The sequence below is a fragment of the Poecilia mexicana genome, unplaced genomic scaffold (assembly GCF_051168715.1).
Source record: "Poecilia mexicana isolate PSO_F unplaced genomic scaffold, ASM5116871v1 scaffold_4, whole genome shotgun sequence".
Lineage (NCBI taxonomy): Eukaryota > Metazoa > Chordata > Actinopteri > Cyprinodontiformes > Poeciliidae > Poecilia > Poecilia mexicana.
Window position 1 is genome coordinate 13,096,750 of NW_028263373.1, and position 15,286 is coordinate 13,112,035.

Here is a 15,286-nt window from a genome sequence, read left to right on the forward strand (position 1 = left end):
TCCGCCTCACTCCGCCCACAGAGAAAAGAGGGGGAAAGCAGCGGCGGCAGGTTGATTTTTTCCCCTCCAAATGTACAGGTGTAGCTTTACATCAAGAAGTGTATTTTTTTCTGTACCCAATTTGGTACAGAAAAGACTAACATCACATCAGCAGCGATTTATTTTCCTCACTACTAGACTTCCTTACAAGGGAGCTGCTGTTGTATTATTTTACTCTTTTGCTTACCGGGATAAACAGGCTTGATTGCATTATTTATTTTCTGAATATCAATGAAAAGAGATGTGAATTTGCACCTACGTTTAAATAACGTACAAATTAACTAATCTTTATGACATGCTCAGACATCATCACGCACCATCTCTAACCCCTCCCTGGCTGTGATTAGTAATATTCAGTGACCTCATGCTGGCCACCATAACTGAATGACTTCAATTTTTCCAACTATATATTTGATAAGTGCAATAATAGTGACAACCGAAAAATTAATGTTTTAAAATAACAGCAAAAATGGTAATGCCTTAGAAAAAAAACGGATTGGTTTCTACATATTTTTTTATTCAGGTCCATGTCTTATTAAAAGCGACATTTTATTTGCAAGTAACATTTTTATTTACAATAATACAACCAACTGTTTACCGCTGCAGAGCCTGGTGCCAAAACCAAAAGCCATGATAGATTTGCTGGAGTTTATTAGGAAAATTGCGATGACGGAACATGAACTTTAGATTCAATGAAAAAACATTTTTTAGGAACCTAAAAAATGGATTTAGGATTTGTTAAACAAATCCTTTAATTTGATCAGCAATCAAGTGTCTGCCTTGTCGGTATTTTGAGAGTATTTGTTTTAACAAGACAGTTTAATGTAGGTCTTGCATGTTCACCATCTGCACCAGCCATTACACATTATTGTAATACATTTATCACTACTTCATACAAGTGGAGTCAAAGTAACTAGGTCAAAGTAAAAGTAACCCGTTACAAAACCATACATAAAACTTGTGTTCAAGTCACCTCAAGAGATGCACATTTTAAATTTGTATACATTTAACATAATATAGGTTTTTCAGCGCTTCCAATACAAAATTACTTCAGTTCTTAAAGTTGGAATCAATGGTGGAGTCTTTAATTTTCATAACATGAACTCAAATCAAAAGACAAATAGAAATTAAAGATAAACCCAAGATATTTACTGGCCATTTATCAAATTAACTTAACTTTATAAAAGTGATAATCTGATCTCACTGTGGTACTTTGGGAAGAACTGCTTTAAATCAGATTAATTTTAAAATCTCTTTTCCAAATGTACTTTAAGGAGATTTCTAGCAGCTTTCCAGCTCAATCCCTCCAAAATGGCCATTTCTTTCTCTACAAGCATCAACCCAGTTTGACACCAGGGTCATTTCAATCTGAAGTAGTTAAAAAAAAAAAAAAAGGAAAACATTTGTGGTGATTCACAAGGAATAAAAGAAACAGGGAACTTCATTAACAGACATTTAGACGTCATGTAAACTTAAAACTAGTTCAAGTCATGGAAATGCTTCCAGACCTTGGACTGCATGCGACTCCTATTTAATAGTGAGTTTTACCGTGTTCAGCATTGTTTTGTTTTCTTTTAACCCCAATGGGAAACATCTTTTTGCTCTTTAGCATCAACTCCATTTTCTTTAATGTTAATGTTTCACCTCTGTGCCATCAAAAATAAATTCAGTACAACTTTGTTAAACATTTGTTATTGATTACTTGAGACAACAGTGTGGGTTAATTTCAAATCTTTATTAAATTACAAACTCCAGAAGCTTAGACCATCCTGATCACAGCATCAGTTCAGTAAATCGATAAGGTTCCCATCATCTTCGTGTCGGCGCCTGCAAGAAAGCGGCTCGTCAGACCAAAGTTTCTTCTAATGGACATGTAGGTCTCAAGCTGACCACAAAACCTCAGAAATAATGGAACGGTAAGGGTTATAATCAATATAATCTTCATTTGGCAGAATCTTTTCATCACTGGTTAAATGGCCAGCTTATAGAAACTCCTAAAATGTGTTAATAAAATGAAATCCTTACCGTTGCTTGAGTTCATCTCCTGTAAAGAATGAATGAGAACCTTATTACAGGTCAGCAACTGATTTTAAAATGTTTCCATTCACTGGGTCGCTCAGTAATATTTTGCATTTGTCTACATTACAGTTCAGGTCAGACATTTGTTTGGACATCACCGAACCCACATTTAATGTTTCACAACAGTGACTCTTTCCTTACCTTAGTTTAAAGTGTCTGCTTTCACGCTGCAGTCCAGAAGCATTGTTGACCTGAAGAGACAAGAGCATTAGTCAGATAAACAATCCAGGAAGGAACAGGACTACCACTGAACCGACCACATCAGCTAGAGCTAATATAACACGTCATGGTTAATCAGTCTTCATTTTGTCATCACAGGTCAGATTATGATCGATCCCAGGTAGAGGTGTGGCTTCTCCTCAACCAGGTGCTCAAGACGTCATTTTTACTCACCTTTCAGTTCAGCTTCCTCCAATATGAGCTGCCACTCCCCTCAGAGGCTCTGGAAACGGAAAAACAAATGTCTTTAAATGACACAGCCAGCACTGTGCAATCATCAAATAAATACCAACATCAGATCAGAGTTACTTATTTCCTCAACGGGATCAGCGACCTGATTCAAACTCATCACACCTGAACTTCCTTTAGCTTCAACCTGCAGCAGATAAAAATCTTACCAGTGAAGCAGCAGGGAGTCGCATGATGGCATCCATTCCTATCAGAAAGCAGGAGATAAAACTGATCAGCTTCGACTTTAATCAACCAGGACATTCAGATATTTGTGTTTGATACGTCAGTTAGGGGTGAAAGACGATATGAGATCTTCATAGGATTATCTGCTGAACTATGCGGTCATCATTGTATCGAATGTTACTGGAAGATGCATCTTCACTATAAAGCTCACCTTGATCAGCTGCTGCAGACGCCGGTTCCTGAAAAACAAAAAGAAATGTAAGTAAAAAGGTCACTGAGCTAATGTAACCGAGGTTAGGGAAGCCGGTGCATCAGATAGGAGCGAAAGATTGTTCTTCATAGTGATCTGTTGAACTATAAGATCATCACTGCATCGGGTAAAGTGTGTACTTTAGGTTATTTCTAATAAAAACTCACCAACAGATTCAAATCCTGGAGCAGAGGGTATGAGGATGCCAAACACCTGAAGGAGAAACGGGCTGATTACCAAGAGTTAAGATTTAAGCAGAAATATTCATCCTTCTGCTCAAGCTGTGTCAGAATAAAGTCCTCTTTCACTCTTTTTCAGAGAGATTCCCATTGTTTTATAACAAAATTCATCACAGACAGTCATCCAGTAAACATGGAGTACACCTAGTTTGGTCATTACCTGCATCTCAGTCGTTGAAGCGATCAGCGTAGCTGAAAGATAAAGATGAGCAATTTAAAAAAAAAGGATTCAGATTCAACGAGAAAATGCATCACAATCTTTGTGCCTCAGATTATAAATATAGGTGGTTGGAGTATCGTCATCCATCAAGTCGAGAGTAGCAAATAATTGTCATCATTGCAGCACAAGACTATTGAAAAAGTGATCAAAGGCAGACTAATGTTTCACTGAGGTGTTGATCCTGAAATTTTCTCAATTTTGACCTAGGAATAACGTTGACAGTTTAATCAGAAAACTGACTTCTTGGAAAAAGTTACAAAATGTAGCCTAGCCTACCAGTGTTTAGTCCAGGTGAGTAGCTATACATTTTGTTTTTACATTTTAAAAATCTGAATGCAGTTCTTTCATTTTTAGTAGATCAGTTAATCTAATGTCTGAAATAAACCAGTTCATGATGGCCAAGTTTTACTTCCATAGCTGCAGATTTATCCCAATGTTCATTTGGCTTGTAGCCTAAACTCGCAGCATATTTAGCTAGAGACACGGGATTACATGAATATGCATTGTATAATACTTTAGCACCAAGATTAACTGGATGTCAGTGCCCAAACTAGTACAGTACATTAATCCAATCCACTGCATTTTGATGAATGAATGACATGAATAAAAAAGGTTCAGTTACATAGTCTGCAATTTATTTTTTTGCTATTCAACTTATTTTAAAACAGCTTAAATTCACATGAAACACCAGAGAGATGCATTATTCTGCCTTCAAATATATGTTACAAAGCTGTAGAGCCTTACCTCCATCATACTGGTCCTTCAGCTGCCTGAATTACTCCATAACCTGTGGATGATTTCTCATTAGAACTGATCAGTTTAGCAGATTACACATAAGAGCTGAACTGATGAGGCCTCATTGTTAAAACTTCTCAGAAATCACTTCTGTCCACTACTCTTATAACTTAATCATCGACCTTCACACAGGATGACCCCTACTCAGTGAGGGAAAACTTACACACCTATGCATAAGGTGCAGATTTACAGTAGTCAGATGATCCATGGTTTCCCTAAGCAGAAAATATAAGCAATTAGAACCGTCACACAATTTAGCTTTCGTGAAAACTCGAGCTAATCTAACTTTAAGGAAACTGTTCTCACCATGCCACATGGCTTCCCATCTCAGCATATCCCATACACCGCCCTGCAAACAAGAAAGCAGAACTTTAATAAATATTACTGAGCTAAAAGTATTTTTTGCATCATTTAGAAAGCCCCGTCTTCAGGAGGAGCTGCACTGCTAACACCTCCGGCCTGCAGCCAAACTGTCCCATTGAGTCAGAGTGTTGTGTCTCATCACATTAACTCAGATGTCCCTAACAACACGAAATTACATCATTCATCCATGGGACAGCGACTATTTACAGCTACGTTAAGGTGCAGCGAGGCTGGTGTAGTCAGCTACATGCTAACACCAACACGTGGCTGAGGCCTACTGGAGTTTCACCCTAAAACTAAACTTCAACTAAAAGAAAAAAAAAACTTAAAGCTGCATCAACAACACCAAAACTACCCACAAATGATTAATGTGGTCACACAGACAATTAAATAAATAAAAACTGCAGCGGCTAAACTGCAACATCCTTACCTCGGACAGAGACGAAATGGGAGGAAGTAGCTGCTGCGAGAGGTTTATATATATAATCTCGCAAAGGCTCATGGGAAAAAAAGTAGCAAGACATTTAGCGCCATCTGCTGCCTTTCGATTACAATTTCTGCCAAGTTCAATTGTATAAAATAGTTTTAGAAGCACAAGCTTATCCCTCAGGACGTTCTGTCAAGAACAAATAACTATTCTAAAAGGAAGTCTATATTTGAAATATGTTTGACCCTCTGACATGTGACAAAAAATACTTAGAATAATGTGCTTAAGACATACTGATGATGAATCCGCCTGCAAGCATACATTATGCATTACTTACATGGTCATTTCTAACTAATACAAACATACTAGCCATTACAGTTTTTCCTGTTGTGGCTATGTTTATTAAATACTACGATTTTCTTTCTTTGCCCATATGTATGGGCATTCACTCATATATATGAGTGAATGCTACTCACCATGAGTGAGTGAGTAGCATTAAACTACGCACTCATGGTTATTGTAGAGCTGCTAAAATATTCTAAATAAAAAGTTTTTTTTTAACTGATTAGCAGTAATTAACAATGAGACCAACATTAATATACTGAACCACTTCAAATTAGACCAGTAAATTGTGAAGAGCCGGGGGAGATAACTCACCCATTTCAATGAGCTGTGATGCTGCAGAGATGCTTCTAAGGAAGCAAACATATTTCTTTGTTTTCAAGAACACCTTAGAAAAATTGCAGCTTTTAAGGGCTAGGAAGACATTTTCCCTAACCAGGCCAATGGTCATCAGAAGATGTCAGTTTTCTGAGTGAGGGTCATGAAGCCCTGGTTGGACTTTGAGAGTTTTTTCCTGGGCAAAGAAGATGAATTCTGGTCTTTAGTCAGTCATAGCTAAGATTTACCTGTCTGATCGTAAATGAGGTAGTCTTCATTTAAAATACAAAAGGCCCCAGATCAGCACCCTAGCAGTCAAGCATGGTGGTGGGAACATAAGGCTGTGGGCGTGTTTTTCAGCCACTGAGACCAAAGCAAGTGACATCATAAAAAAAGACAAGATGATCCCCTCTTAAGCTTGGTCTCATTACCTTTAGATGGATGCCGTTCTCATTTCCTATCAAACATCTTTCCAGTGGTATAAAAACAACTTCAAATCTGGAAAAGACAAACAATTTTGGGTTTTACTGCAACAGCTACAGCACTCAACCTGAGTGCTGTAGCTGTAACAGTTCCTATTTCTACTCCTATTTTCATTATTGCCATATTACCGTAGTTGACCTATGTTGTAATTTATTCAACAAGGAAGAGAAGGAAAGTACATCTTATTATGACGCTTTGATCCACAATACTAAAAATATATTAAAAAACAACTTTACAGCAGTTATGAAAGAAGGTGACCTAAAATAAATAGACCAAATCTGACAGGAAATAACTCTCAGAGATTTAATATAATGCTTCAATAATCAGGAGAGTCAGATACAATCAATGGTTATGATGAGAAGGAAATAAAAAAAAAATACATTTGTTTCGATTGCTTCTATCAGGCAATACTGAAATGAAAGGCAAGGCCTCTATTCAACAACTTATACAAAAAACATGGAGAGAAGAAAAAGACAGAAGCAAAGCTTCAAATTGAGCTTAAGACCAGGTGGACAATTACAAAGGCCTTTTCATTTGTGTTGATGTTACTGAAATTTCCGGATCAGCAGTAAGTTTATTTCAAGTTGTTTTTTTTTGGTCTTTGTATCAATTGATAATTAACTACTTCAACTACTAATAAGAGGGATTGTTTTTGTCATTGTTCAGCATGTTCTGATGATATTTTTTTAAAACCCCCCCAAGTTCAGATCCAAACTATAGTTTTAAATAGTAAAATCAGCAGTGAGTCGGTGATCAAAAGGCTTAGTATTGACCAGCATGTGGTTCTGGATGTAAAAGCACAGAAATATAAAACAACAGAAACCAGTCGGATGCGTCTACTCTGCTGGCTCATTTTGAGAGAGCTTTAAGATGAGAAGATGATCTGCAGGACAAATGGGAGACTTTACATCCTCACTATGGAGAAAGAACAACATGTAAACAATCAGTTTTGTTCAGGAATGCCTTCAGGTAACTGTTTGCTGTGCAGCTCAAAGTCCCTCCACTCTCTTTTTCTTTAAACTTTATATTTCTTTTTTTGGCATAACTGGCACTGAAACTTTGAATTGCATATATTCCTTTAATATATATATATATATATATATATATATATATATATATATATATATATATATATATATCACCTCTCCTAATCAGTGGATTTAGATGCCATGGCTCATGTTTTGCTTCTGGTTAACACTAAAGATACAAAAAAGAAAAAAAAAAAACAAAAAACAAAAAAAAAAACCCTAAATTGGCCACGCTGAAATGAAAACAAAACGATGAAAAGCAAAATGGAATGACTCCTAAAGACGGAAAGCCATCAAAGTTTATATCCCCAATAGTTATATAGTATTGCCAGAAAAAAAAAAATGGAACAAAAAACATTTAGAAATAAAAAAAAGAATATATATTTTCCTTATATGTATATCTATATATAAAGATCAGTTTGAACTAGTTGCAGGCAAGCAGAGAAGTTCTTTCCCGCCGCTTTAGGATCGATCCGCTCCACTGCTATAAGGCTGTCAGACTCTGGGAGGGTGCAGCAGCTTTCTTTCCTCAGTCAGATTCCCTGAGATGTAGAGCGCCGGTTATTTTTTAATCAAGCTTCACTTGAATTGTACACCATCAGTCACAAACCTCTTGCTCCCCTTTACATAATGAAACACAAAAACATGTATATTGGAAACCAAGTGCTTCTCCGGATCATCGAGAGTGTGGATCTAAAGCTGATGGTCGACTCTTGCGTCCCCTCTCAGCGGTGCCGAGTCTCACGTAGGGGAGAGAGAGGAAGGGATGGGATCAATGGCCAGCAAAGAGGAAATTGCCCAAGTAAGGAGAAGAGCTCATGTTTACATCTTTGATGCTTTCATTCATTTCCATTTTTTTATACAGTCAGATGCAAAGCAGTGTACAGGTTCAACCAGTCATCCCAAGGCTTGAATAAGAAGTGTTGTTTTTTTTTTGCAAAAGAGTTCTTATGAAGACTCTTATGTCTGTGCAGATTTCTTTTTGCACTTCTGTGTTCATCAGAGCGGCGTGGCGTTCTCAGTGCCTTTGAGAGGCTAATCTCTTTAAAAGCGGCTCATCGTAGATCCAGCACTCCCCGTCCTCATGGAACAGCTGGAAAAAAAGACAGGGGGCAAATCATTTATTTTAAACGGCTGTATAAAGATGTCATCTTGAAACGGCAACTCTAACAAAAACATTTTATAACACTTTAAATCTCCTGTACAACTAAAACATCAAGTTTTACTTTTACCAATCGCTTTGAGAGAAAATGGCATATCCGCTAGCTCGGAAAAGAATTAATAAACTTAAAAGTTTTTCCACATCCAAATCAAACATTTCAATGCATTTCATTGAGGTTTTATGTGATAAATGGATTCAACTGAGACACTGGGCTGCCACCAGGGCAAAGCTAGGCCGGAATGGCAGCAGACAGGCGTGCGTGTATGCGTGTGTCTGCTCTGGACTTTTGGATGCGGGCCTGGAGTCCAGAAGGCTAAAGTCAAACCAAGCCAGTTCTCTTTACCAAGTACAATGAAAGAACTGCAGAGGGACGAGATAAAGTTATTCACGCTTCGTTTTGTTTAGAACAGGTGGAAAAGACTGTCCAGAGGAGTAAAGATGATCGCTACAGCGCCTCCTGTTGTTCAGACAGTGAAACATCCAGACAGTATTTCTGCTAAGTGTCAAGGTAATTAAAGTTGGCAATTATTCTGATTGTGTATGCCTGGTTGTTACTTACAATTGTCATTATTCCCATTACTATCAATAGGTCTGTTACCATTTTGTCTATGTAATATAATTTATTTGACGGCTCTTTAGCCCAGTATATTGAACAAGCAGATGGATATTATAATTTCTCTGTCCTGTTTGAAATAAATTAATCAAATTAAAGCTGTGGATTTGTGGCAAGAAGCCACGTAAACGAAGGCAGAAAGCCTCACCCTAGTTTCCCACTGCTGCTCCTTCTCCTTCCTCTCTCTGGCCTCGGCTCTTTGCTTCTCCTCCAGACGATGTTTGGCCTCTGTTGCTCTATCGATGTCTTTGAGCTTCAGGTTCAGGGTCACATCTCTCCATAGCCTAGAGCACAAACCAGGGTTAAAAATGCTCTTGTCTGGATAGAGATATTTAAAAAGTTCACTTAAAATTTGCAGCCAACTTTACCTCCGGGACTCATACTCAAATTGGTCCTCCAGTTTTCTCACTTTCTTCTTTATGATGGCCATTTTCTTAGTGTCTATGAACGTCGCGTTCTCCTGGGATCATAGAAAACATTTAGATGTTACTTAATGTGATGGAGGGTTAAGGCAGGATAAATGCTTCTTTGTTGGCAATTTTGTCTTTTTTTTTTTTTTTTTGCCAGAAACTGGTCTATTTTTGAGACACTTTTTGCAAACATTTACTCAATTGGTTAGTTCCACACTAATCAGTATATAAATATGGAACCTAAAGAAAGCACAGAGTTAAAGAAAGAAAGAGAAAGATGTGGGGATGGATGGACAAACTGGTCAGAGAAAGTAGTTTTTAGAGATTCAAGTGTTTATCAAGCTGACAAACCATGGAATAAAGTATGTTTCTGAAACTGGTAAACACTTAAATCATATTCTATATTTTTATAGGTTTCCTTTAATTTTTGCTTTTTTCCCCATAAATGCTCATTATAACTTCAGATCTCAACATACAAAACAAATAATCTTGATTTTTTGTTGTTGTTTTTTTTAACATTCAGTTTTATAAATATAAAGTCTTTAACTTCAGAAAGACGTTGTAGCAGTTTATTTTCAGAAAAGTAAAAATTACAAAGCTGCCTGGGTTTCATCTGAGGTGGAAGTGTTACAAATCAGCAGCAACATCAATTGTGATGAATTCTCGTTTTCTGTGTCAAGTTGTCAGAAATTGTCAAATTTCTCACCTGGATACAAGAAGTCGTTTTCTAAAGATGGCTACATGTTTATGTACAAATATATACTTTCCATTTTTTAAATAAATGCCACCATTCGCTTTGGTCCACAAAAAAATAGATTTTCTAAACTCTTAACTCCTTTATTTCCAGACTTAATAAAAAAAGGAAATTTTTCCAGATCGGGATTGTTCCAAATTGACAAGAATTTGAGTTCAATAAATTCAGGAGGGTTAAAACGGCGCAGGAACTTTACTATACGAGTTTGTTTAGGAATCATGTTGAGCAAGTTTACTGGCCCACCCGGACCGCGGAGGGGATTTGTTGCTGTAAGCAAATATCATAAAAACAATAATAATATTCCTGAGCAAAGGGGGAAAAAAGAAGAAGAAACAACTCACTCCAGTTGCCAGCTTGGAATACATCACTGCGTTCCATTCTCCTTCAATGGAGCAGAAAGATTTCTTGTCATTTGGCGCACTGGGGGAAAATAAAATGCAGAAAAATGTTAAAATCGAGCCCCACACACCTGGAAAAAATTGAGTTTGTAAGTTGTTGCAAAGCTTCATCAGTCATCTTACAAAATTTCTGCCGTGACCCTGTGCTTCTTCCCGCCGTAGAAAGGTTTGGTGTGGAACATGATGGTGGCGCTGTAGCCCGTCTTGGAGCAGGATATGTTGCACTCTCCACCCAGCTCCACCCACGGTACTGTCAGAATCGACCTGCGGAGATGGTCTAATGATCAGAGAGGTCCACTGCAACCAACGTCCAGAGACGGCACGGGCACGGTGCAGCACATACCTGCCATATCCATTAGGGAAGGTGAGGATGTAATGCTCATCATGCTCCAAACATGACACACAGCCTAGATAGCAACCAGAACATAAATATCAATGCATAATTATTATTCTGTGCGAGCTTGTTGTGTTTGAGGAGGAGCCTCCTTCACCTTGACCGATGTTGTGGACGCCTATAGACATGCCGAGAAACTTCGACTTCGTCCAGATGTGAGCGTTGAACTGGATCTTCTTCCTTACACACTCCGCGTAAAATGCAGAAACTACATGGAGAATAAAAGAACAAGATGATGGCAACGTGAACGAAAAACCAGCCAGATGAAAAGCTGCTTTAGGCAAAATGTCTCAGTTTTTTGGATCTTAATCCCTGAAAGGTTGAGCAGAGAATGCTGAGACGAGGATGCTTGGCGACTTACTGGGTGGGTGGTGAGAGACCTGCTCCGCCACAAAACATACACTGTTGGGAGAAGACCAGGGAACTGGACCGTCTGATACCGACTCCTGGAAAAGTCCAACAAAGCACAAGTCAGACAGAAGGAACATTAAACGCTAACCTGCTACTTTGTGTCGGATTATTTCATAAAGTCCTAATAAGGACATTAAAATTCCAGGATATAAGGAGATCAAATTTGAAAAAGTTTAAATATTTATGCAAGGCCGTGTAAAAGTCTAAAATAAAGTCAGGATTTCCTCACCGTGGGTGGAGAAGCTTCTTCTTTCTCATTTGGAAGATCCCAGTGGCAGAAGAAGACTTCACCCAGGATCGGGTTGTAAGGTTTTTTGGCCACTGAGTCGTTCCTGCCTGCATGGAAAGCGGACAGGTACCACTTCACCACCTGAACCATGCGTTCCCTGGGCTCCGGTTGGTCGGCGATACTAGTCAGGCATGCAGAACAATAAGGTTAAAAGACCGTTACAAGTTCTGCATCACGGATCCTCTGCAGAAAGAGTCGTCACAGTGTACGCACCTTACAAATAAATCAGGATGCGCAAAAAAGTCTGCATACATCTCCAACAAGGATCTCCTCTCTAGGATGAAAGTAGGCAGGACCACCTGGCACAGAGTGAAACAGGGACGAGATAAATTTAACATTTATATTACAGCACAAAACTTCAGGATGGAGCGGCAGAATATCGGGTGCTTACTTTAGTGAGGTCCATGCCTAAACGGACTTGTGAGAGCAGATGCATGATTACGCTCTTGTGCTCTTCCACAGACTCTCCCTCCGTGTCGTCATCACGGTCGTCATGGCTGTCAAACATGTCTGAGAACAGCAGCAGATCTCTCAGTTAACTGGAACATCAGTAATCTGCCTTTATCCTACTATTGGATGAGTTCAGCAAATCTCCTTGTATACAGTGCCTATAAAAAGTATTCACCAGAGTATGACTGTATCTCAAGTGATTGGTTAGTTAGTATTTACTGGATGCAAAAGAACAGCCCAACCAATCAGAGAAAATATTAAAAAGTCAGGAGATGGATACAAAAAAATTCCCCCAGAGTTCAGTTCATTCCACCATCAATTAGAAGGAATTTGTATAAATCTTCATAGCTCATCAGTCCATCCTCACAAACTGAGTGACCACGCAAGGAGACTAGCGAGAGCTGATTAGAAGATGTACTGAAATAACCATGAGGCAATCTGGGAATAAAAGCCTAGAAAGACTTTAAAATTCAGCAAAAACTTCAGCTAGGAGAAGTGCAAAAGATGGCCGACATCTCAGAAGATACAGGCAGTCTATTGGGATATGCGCCTGCCACACTTCTGATTTTTATTAGTAAAAAACGTAAAAGAAAAATTGGTGATCATGTGTTTTTCCTGTTAATTAGAAACTACTTCATGATCATCTGTCATATGAAATTTGTAGCTAAATGAATTGAAGTTTGTGGTTGTAATGGGAAAAAAAAAAGTCAAAACAGTGAAACAGCATAAAATATTTTAGCAGGCTCCTGTACTTTTGACATGTTGAAAACAACATTTGCTACAACCTTCCAGTACTTAACAGGAGCTTCAGCTATAAGCTTAATGAACATTTTGAATGTATTTTTTAATATCTTTTCACTACTGTCTGTCTGTTACCTGCATCTGTGGTGCCGTTTGACATGTTTGAGTTGAAGGACTCTGTGGTTGCGGGCCGTTTTAACGATGTTTCTTCGTTAGCGGGGGTGGAGGCAGCAGGAGGCCCTGAGGGGCTGGGGGCAAGACGAGGAGACAGAGGACAAAAAAAGACGACGGAGGAATGAGGTGATTAAGCTGACGTACAGAGGAGATCTTAGAGGAAGCCGTTAATACTGAAGCTGGTGATGCAGCGGGACTTTTAAGGAGTCCAAGCAAAACTCCCCCACCTGAAATGACTATCCTGCTTTCAATGCACAAAATAAATCCAAAGTAGGTGGTGGAAGATGCAAAAACACTCACTCTGCGCAGTGTTTGGGTGAAGTGCTGCTCTGGTAATACTCGTCAGCATCGTAAAACTCATCCTCGCTGGAGGAGTAGGAGAAGTCTGGCACTGAGTGTGAGGGCAGGGGGATGTGAGCTGGAGAGGCGACGCCGCTGCTGGGGCCGGACGGGCCACTCCCTGATGGACCCCAAAAACACAAGAGCAGACATCAGAGTTGGTATGACGGACGGCTCGGCTCCATTGATGATGGATAAATCAACTGGAGGATGAGCAAGCAGTGCACAGAAGCATTAACATAGTGACTGCTGCCTCTGCAGAGCATAATGACTGCACAGTCAGGCATGGAGCGAGCATCCTTAATGCACAGCACAGCGTTTTAACACCGCTGCGTCAGCACAGGAGACACACAGGCTGCAAACTTTGCTTCTGGACGTGGCTCCTTTAATTTACCTAATGTTCACCGCCGACGGCGTGCAACAATAAATAATAACCGTTTTTCTCCTCAAGTGGTTTTCCTTCTCATTTTGTTCAACGATTTAATCACATTATATGAAAATAGTTTTGAAATAAACTCACTGCAGGAGAAACAAACACTCTTCCAATGAGTTGGGATACATGGCTGTGCTTCTTTTACATCAATATCTTTAAAGTCGACATGTTTTAAAGCAACTTTTTCTTTTTGGGATAAAATGTTCTTTGTGACTTTTACTATATATTACATCATTAAGCCATCATTTATATATTGAAAATGTATAGTTTTACATTTGGAACAGCATTTATCTATTGGCTTACGACGCATCTGAAAAATAAAAAGTCTGGATGAGCTTCGGTTATTTTTAATGTTCAAAGACAATATATAGATTTAGTAAAAAGCACATTAAAAATATTGATTTGTAGCACCAAAGAAATAACCTGTAGGGAATGAAGCAATTTAATCATCTAATAAAGATATAAAAAACACGATTAATTCACAGTTTGGTGGGATATAAACCAGAAGTTGACATCACCGTTTACGTTTCTTATACTACTGTGAAAACCCCCATTGTTAGAGAGATTTAACATTTTTTAAATCTTTAAACATGGATAAGAGTTTTCAATGTTCCATCTCTGTTATATTTTTAATGTAGAAAAACAAAAAAACTAACTTGTACACTTTTGCTGTGAAACTAGGCCAACAACGAAAACCTACCTGTGCTGTTGGGAGTTGGGGTCTGCAGACTCCCCATCACTGTGACCACGGGACCAACAGGCAACGTGGAGGGTCGTTGGTCTGATTTACACACCTGAGAAGCGTCTGTTGCAGAAAAACAAAAAAGAAAGCAGACGAGTTTGAACAGACGCCCTAGAAGGAAGCCAGATGATATTAAAACCAGCATCTCATCATGAGAGACGCTGCAGACGTAGGCGCCAGCTGCGGTTTGGGGCAGCTGGTATTTTGCGCTCTTTGTTTTCACAGCATTCTTAACAGTCAGGTCAGAGTCCTCCAGTTAAACTTTGTCTCATCCGAGCATTTTGTACAATAAAACCAGGAACAAACTCAAGTTTCAAGAAAGTTTACATCTCACCGATTTCGCTGTAAAATAAAATAAAAAAAAAACCGCAAGTATTTTGCGTGCAGATTACTTAAAAATTGAACAACAGGGGGAGCATTATCACCTTTGAGTTGATCATGAAATATAAACCATTTATCAGAGTGTGACAGTGTGCGAGTACCTGTAGGTAGCGTGGTCTGTGTTGGCATTGTGGTGTTGACTACAGGGTCCAGGGGGGGCTGGTAGATCCCATCCACTGGGTTGATGGTGCTCTGTGAAAATAAGGGAGTAAAAACCAAGTTCAGCAACACAAACACCTGCCTGACTAGTCAAAACACACCTGCTGGAGTGACTGCACCTCAAAACGCTGCCTGCTTATAGTTTAAAAACAATGCTTAACAACTTGGGCATTTTTTTTTTACCACGTGTGTCTTAATATTGACTGGACAAAACATGTGA

The 15,286-nt window shown here is 38.8% G+C and overlaps 1 protein-coding gene, 1 long non-coding RNA gene and 5 other non-coding genes across 9 annotated transcripts in view; all 7 read right to left on the bottom strand.

Annotated features, from left to right (window-relative positions):
* Positions 1–1,759: 1,759 nt before the first annotated feature.
* Positions 1,760–5,083, bottom strand: LOC106932369 (uncharacterized). Its single transcript, XR_001421265.2, has 12 exons — positions 5,049–5,083; positions 4,562–4,604; positions 4,423–4,470; positions 4,205–4,247; positions 3,401–3,432; positions 3,169–3,214; positions 2,963–2,990; positions 2,736–2,773; positions 2,512–2,560; positions 2,260–2,309; positions 2,065–2,083; positions 1,760–1,866 (listed from the first exon to the last, which is right to left on the bottom strand). It is a non-coding gene; the product is annotated as an uncharacterized LOC106932369 (long non-coding RNA).
* LOC148159944 (small nucleolar RNA SNORD47) lies at positions 1,935–2,010 on the bottom strand. Its single transcript, XR_015762790.1, has one exon. It is a non-coding gene; the product is annotated as a small nucleolar RNA SNORD47 (small nucleolar RNA).
* LOC148159945 (small nucleolar RNA snR60/Z15/Z230/Z193/J17) lies at positions 2,844–2,925 on the bottom strand. Its single transcript, XR_015762786.1, has one exon. It is a non-coding gene; the product is annotated as a small nucleolar RNA snR60/Z15/Z230/Z193/J17 (small nucleolar RNA).
* LOC148159946 (small nucleolar RNA snR60/Z15/Z230/Z193/J17) lies at positions 3,055–3,128 on the bottom strand. Its single transcript, XR_015762787.1, has one exon. It is a non-coding gene; the product is annotated as a small nucleolar RNA snR60/Z15/Z230/Z193/J17 (small nucleolar RNA).
* LOC148159947 (small nucleolar RNA SNORD79) lies at positions 3,281–3,362 on the bottom strand. The gene has a single exon (XR_015762781.1). It is a non-coding gene; the product is annotated as a small nucleolar RNA SNORD79 (small nucleolar RNA).
* LOC148159948 (small nucleolar RNA SNORD75) lies at positions 4,313–4,378 on the bottom strand. Its single transcript, XR_015762788.1, has one exon. It is a non-coding gene; the product is annotated as a small nucleolar RNA SNORD75 (small nucleolar RNA).
* A 1,384-nt stretch (positions 5,084–6,467) lies between the features above and the next one.
* The window catches only part of osbpl9 (oxysterol binding protein-like 9), a 36,283-nt gene continuing 27,464 nt past the window's right edge, over positions 6,468–15,286 (bottom strand). For all 3 annotated transcript variants that reach the window (XM_015011244.2, XM_015011165.2, XM_015011394.2), the window contains 15 exons: positions 15,009–15,099; positions 14,485–14,589; positions 13,313–13,472; positions 12,974–13,086; positions 12,039–12,157; positions 11,861–11,946; positions 11,588–11,768; positions 11,309–11,393; positions 11,045–11,155; positions 10,897–10,960; positions 10,677–10,817; positions 10,497–10,575; positions 9,360–9,451; positions 9,140–9,275; positions 6,468–8,309 (listed from right to left, as the gene is read on the bottom strand). In XM_015011244.2, coding sequence (XP_014866730.2) covers positions 8,235–8,309; positions 9,140–9,275; positions 9,360–9,451; positions 10,497–10,575; positions 10,677–10,817; positions 10,897–10,960; positions 11,045–11,155; positions 11,309–11,393; positions 11,588–11,768; positions 11,861–11,946; positions 12,039–12,157; positions 12,974–13,086; positions 13,313–13,472; positions 14,485–14,589; positions 15,009–15,099 — 1,638 coding nt within the window. In that variant the 3' untranslated portion in view covers positions 6,468–8,234. The remainder of the gene's footprint in view (positions 8,310–9,139; positions 9,276–9,359; positions 9,452–10,496; positions 10,576–10,676; positions 10,818–10,896; positions 10,961–11,044; positions 11,156–11,308; positions 11,394–11,587; positions 11,769–11,860; positions 11,947–12,038; positions 12,158–12,973; positions 13,087–13,312; positions 13,473–14,484; positions 14,590–15,008; positions 15,100–15,286) is intronic.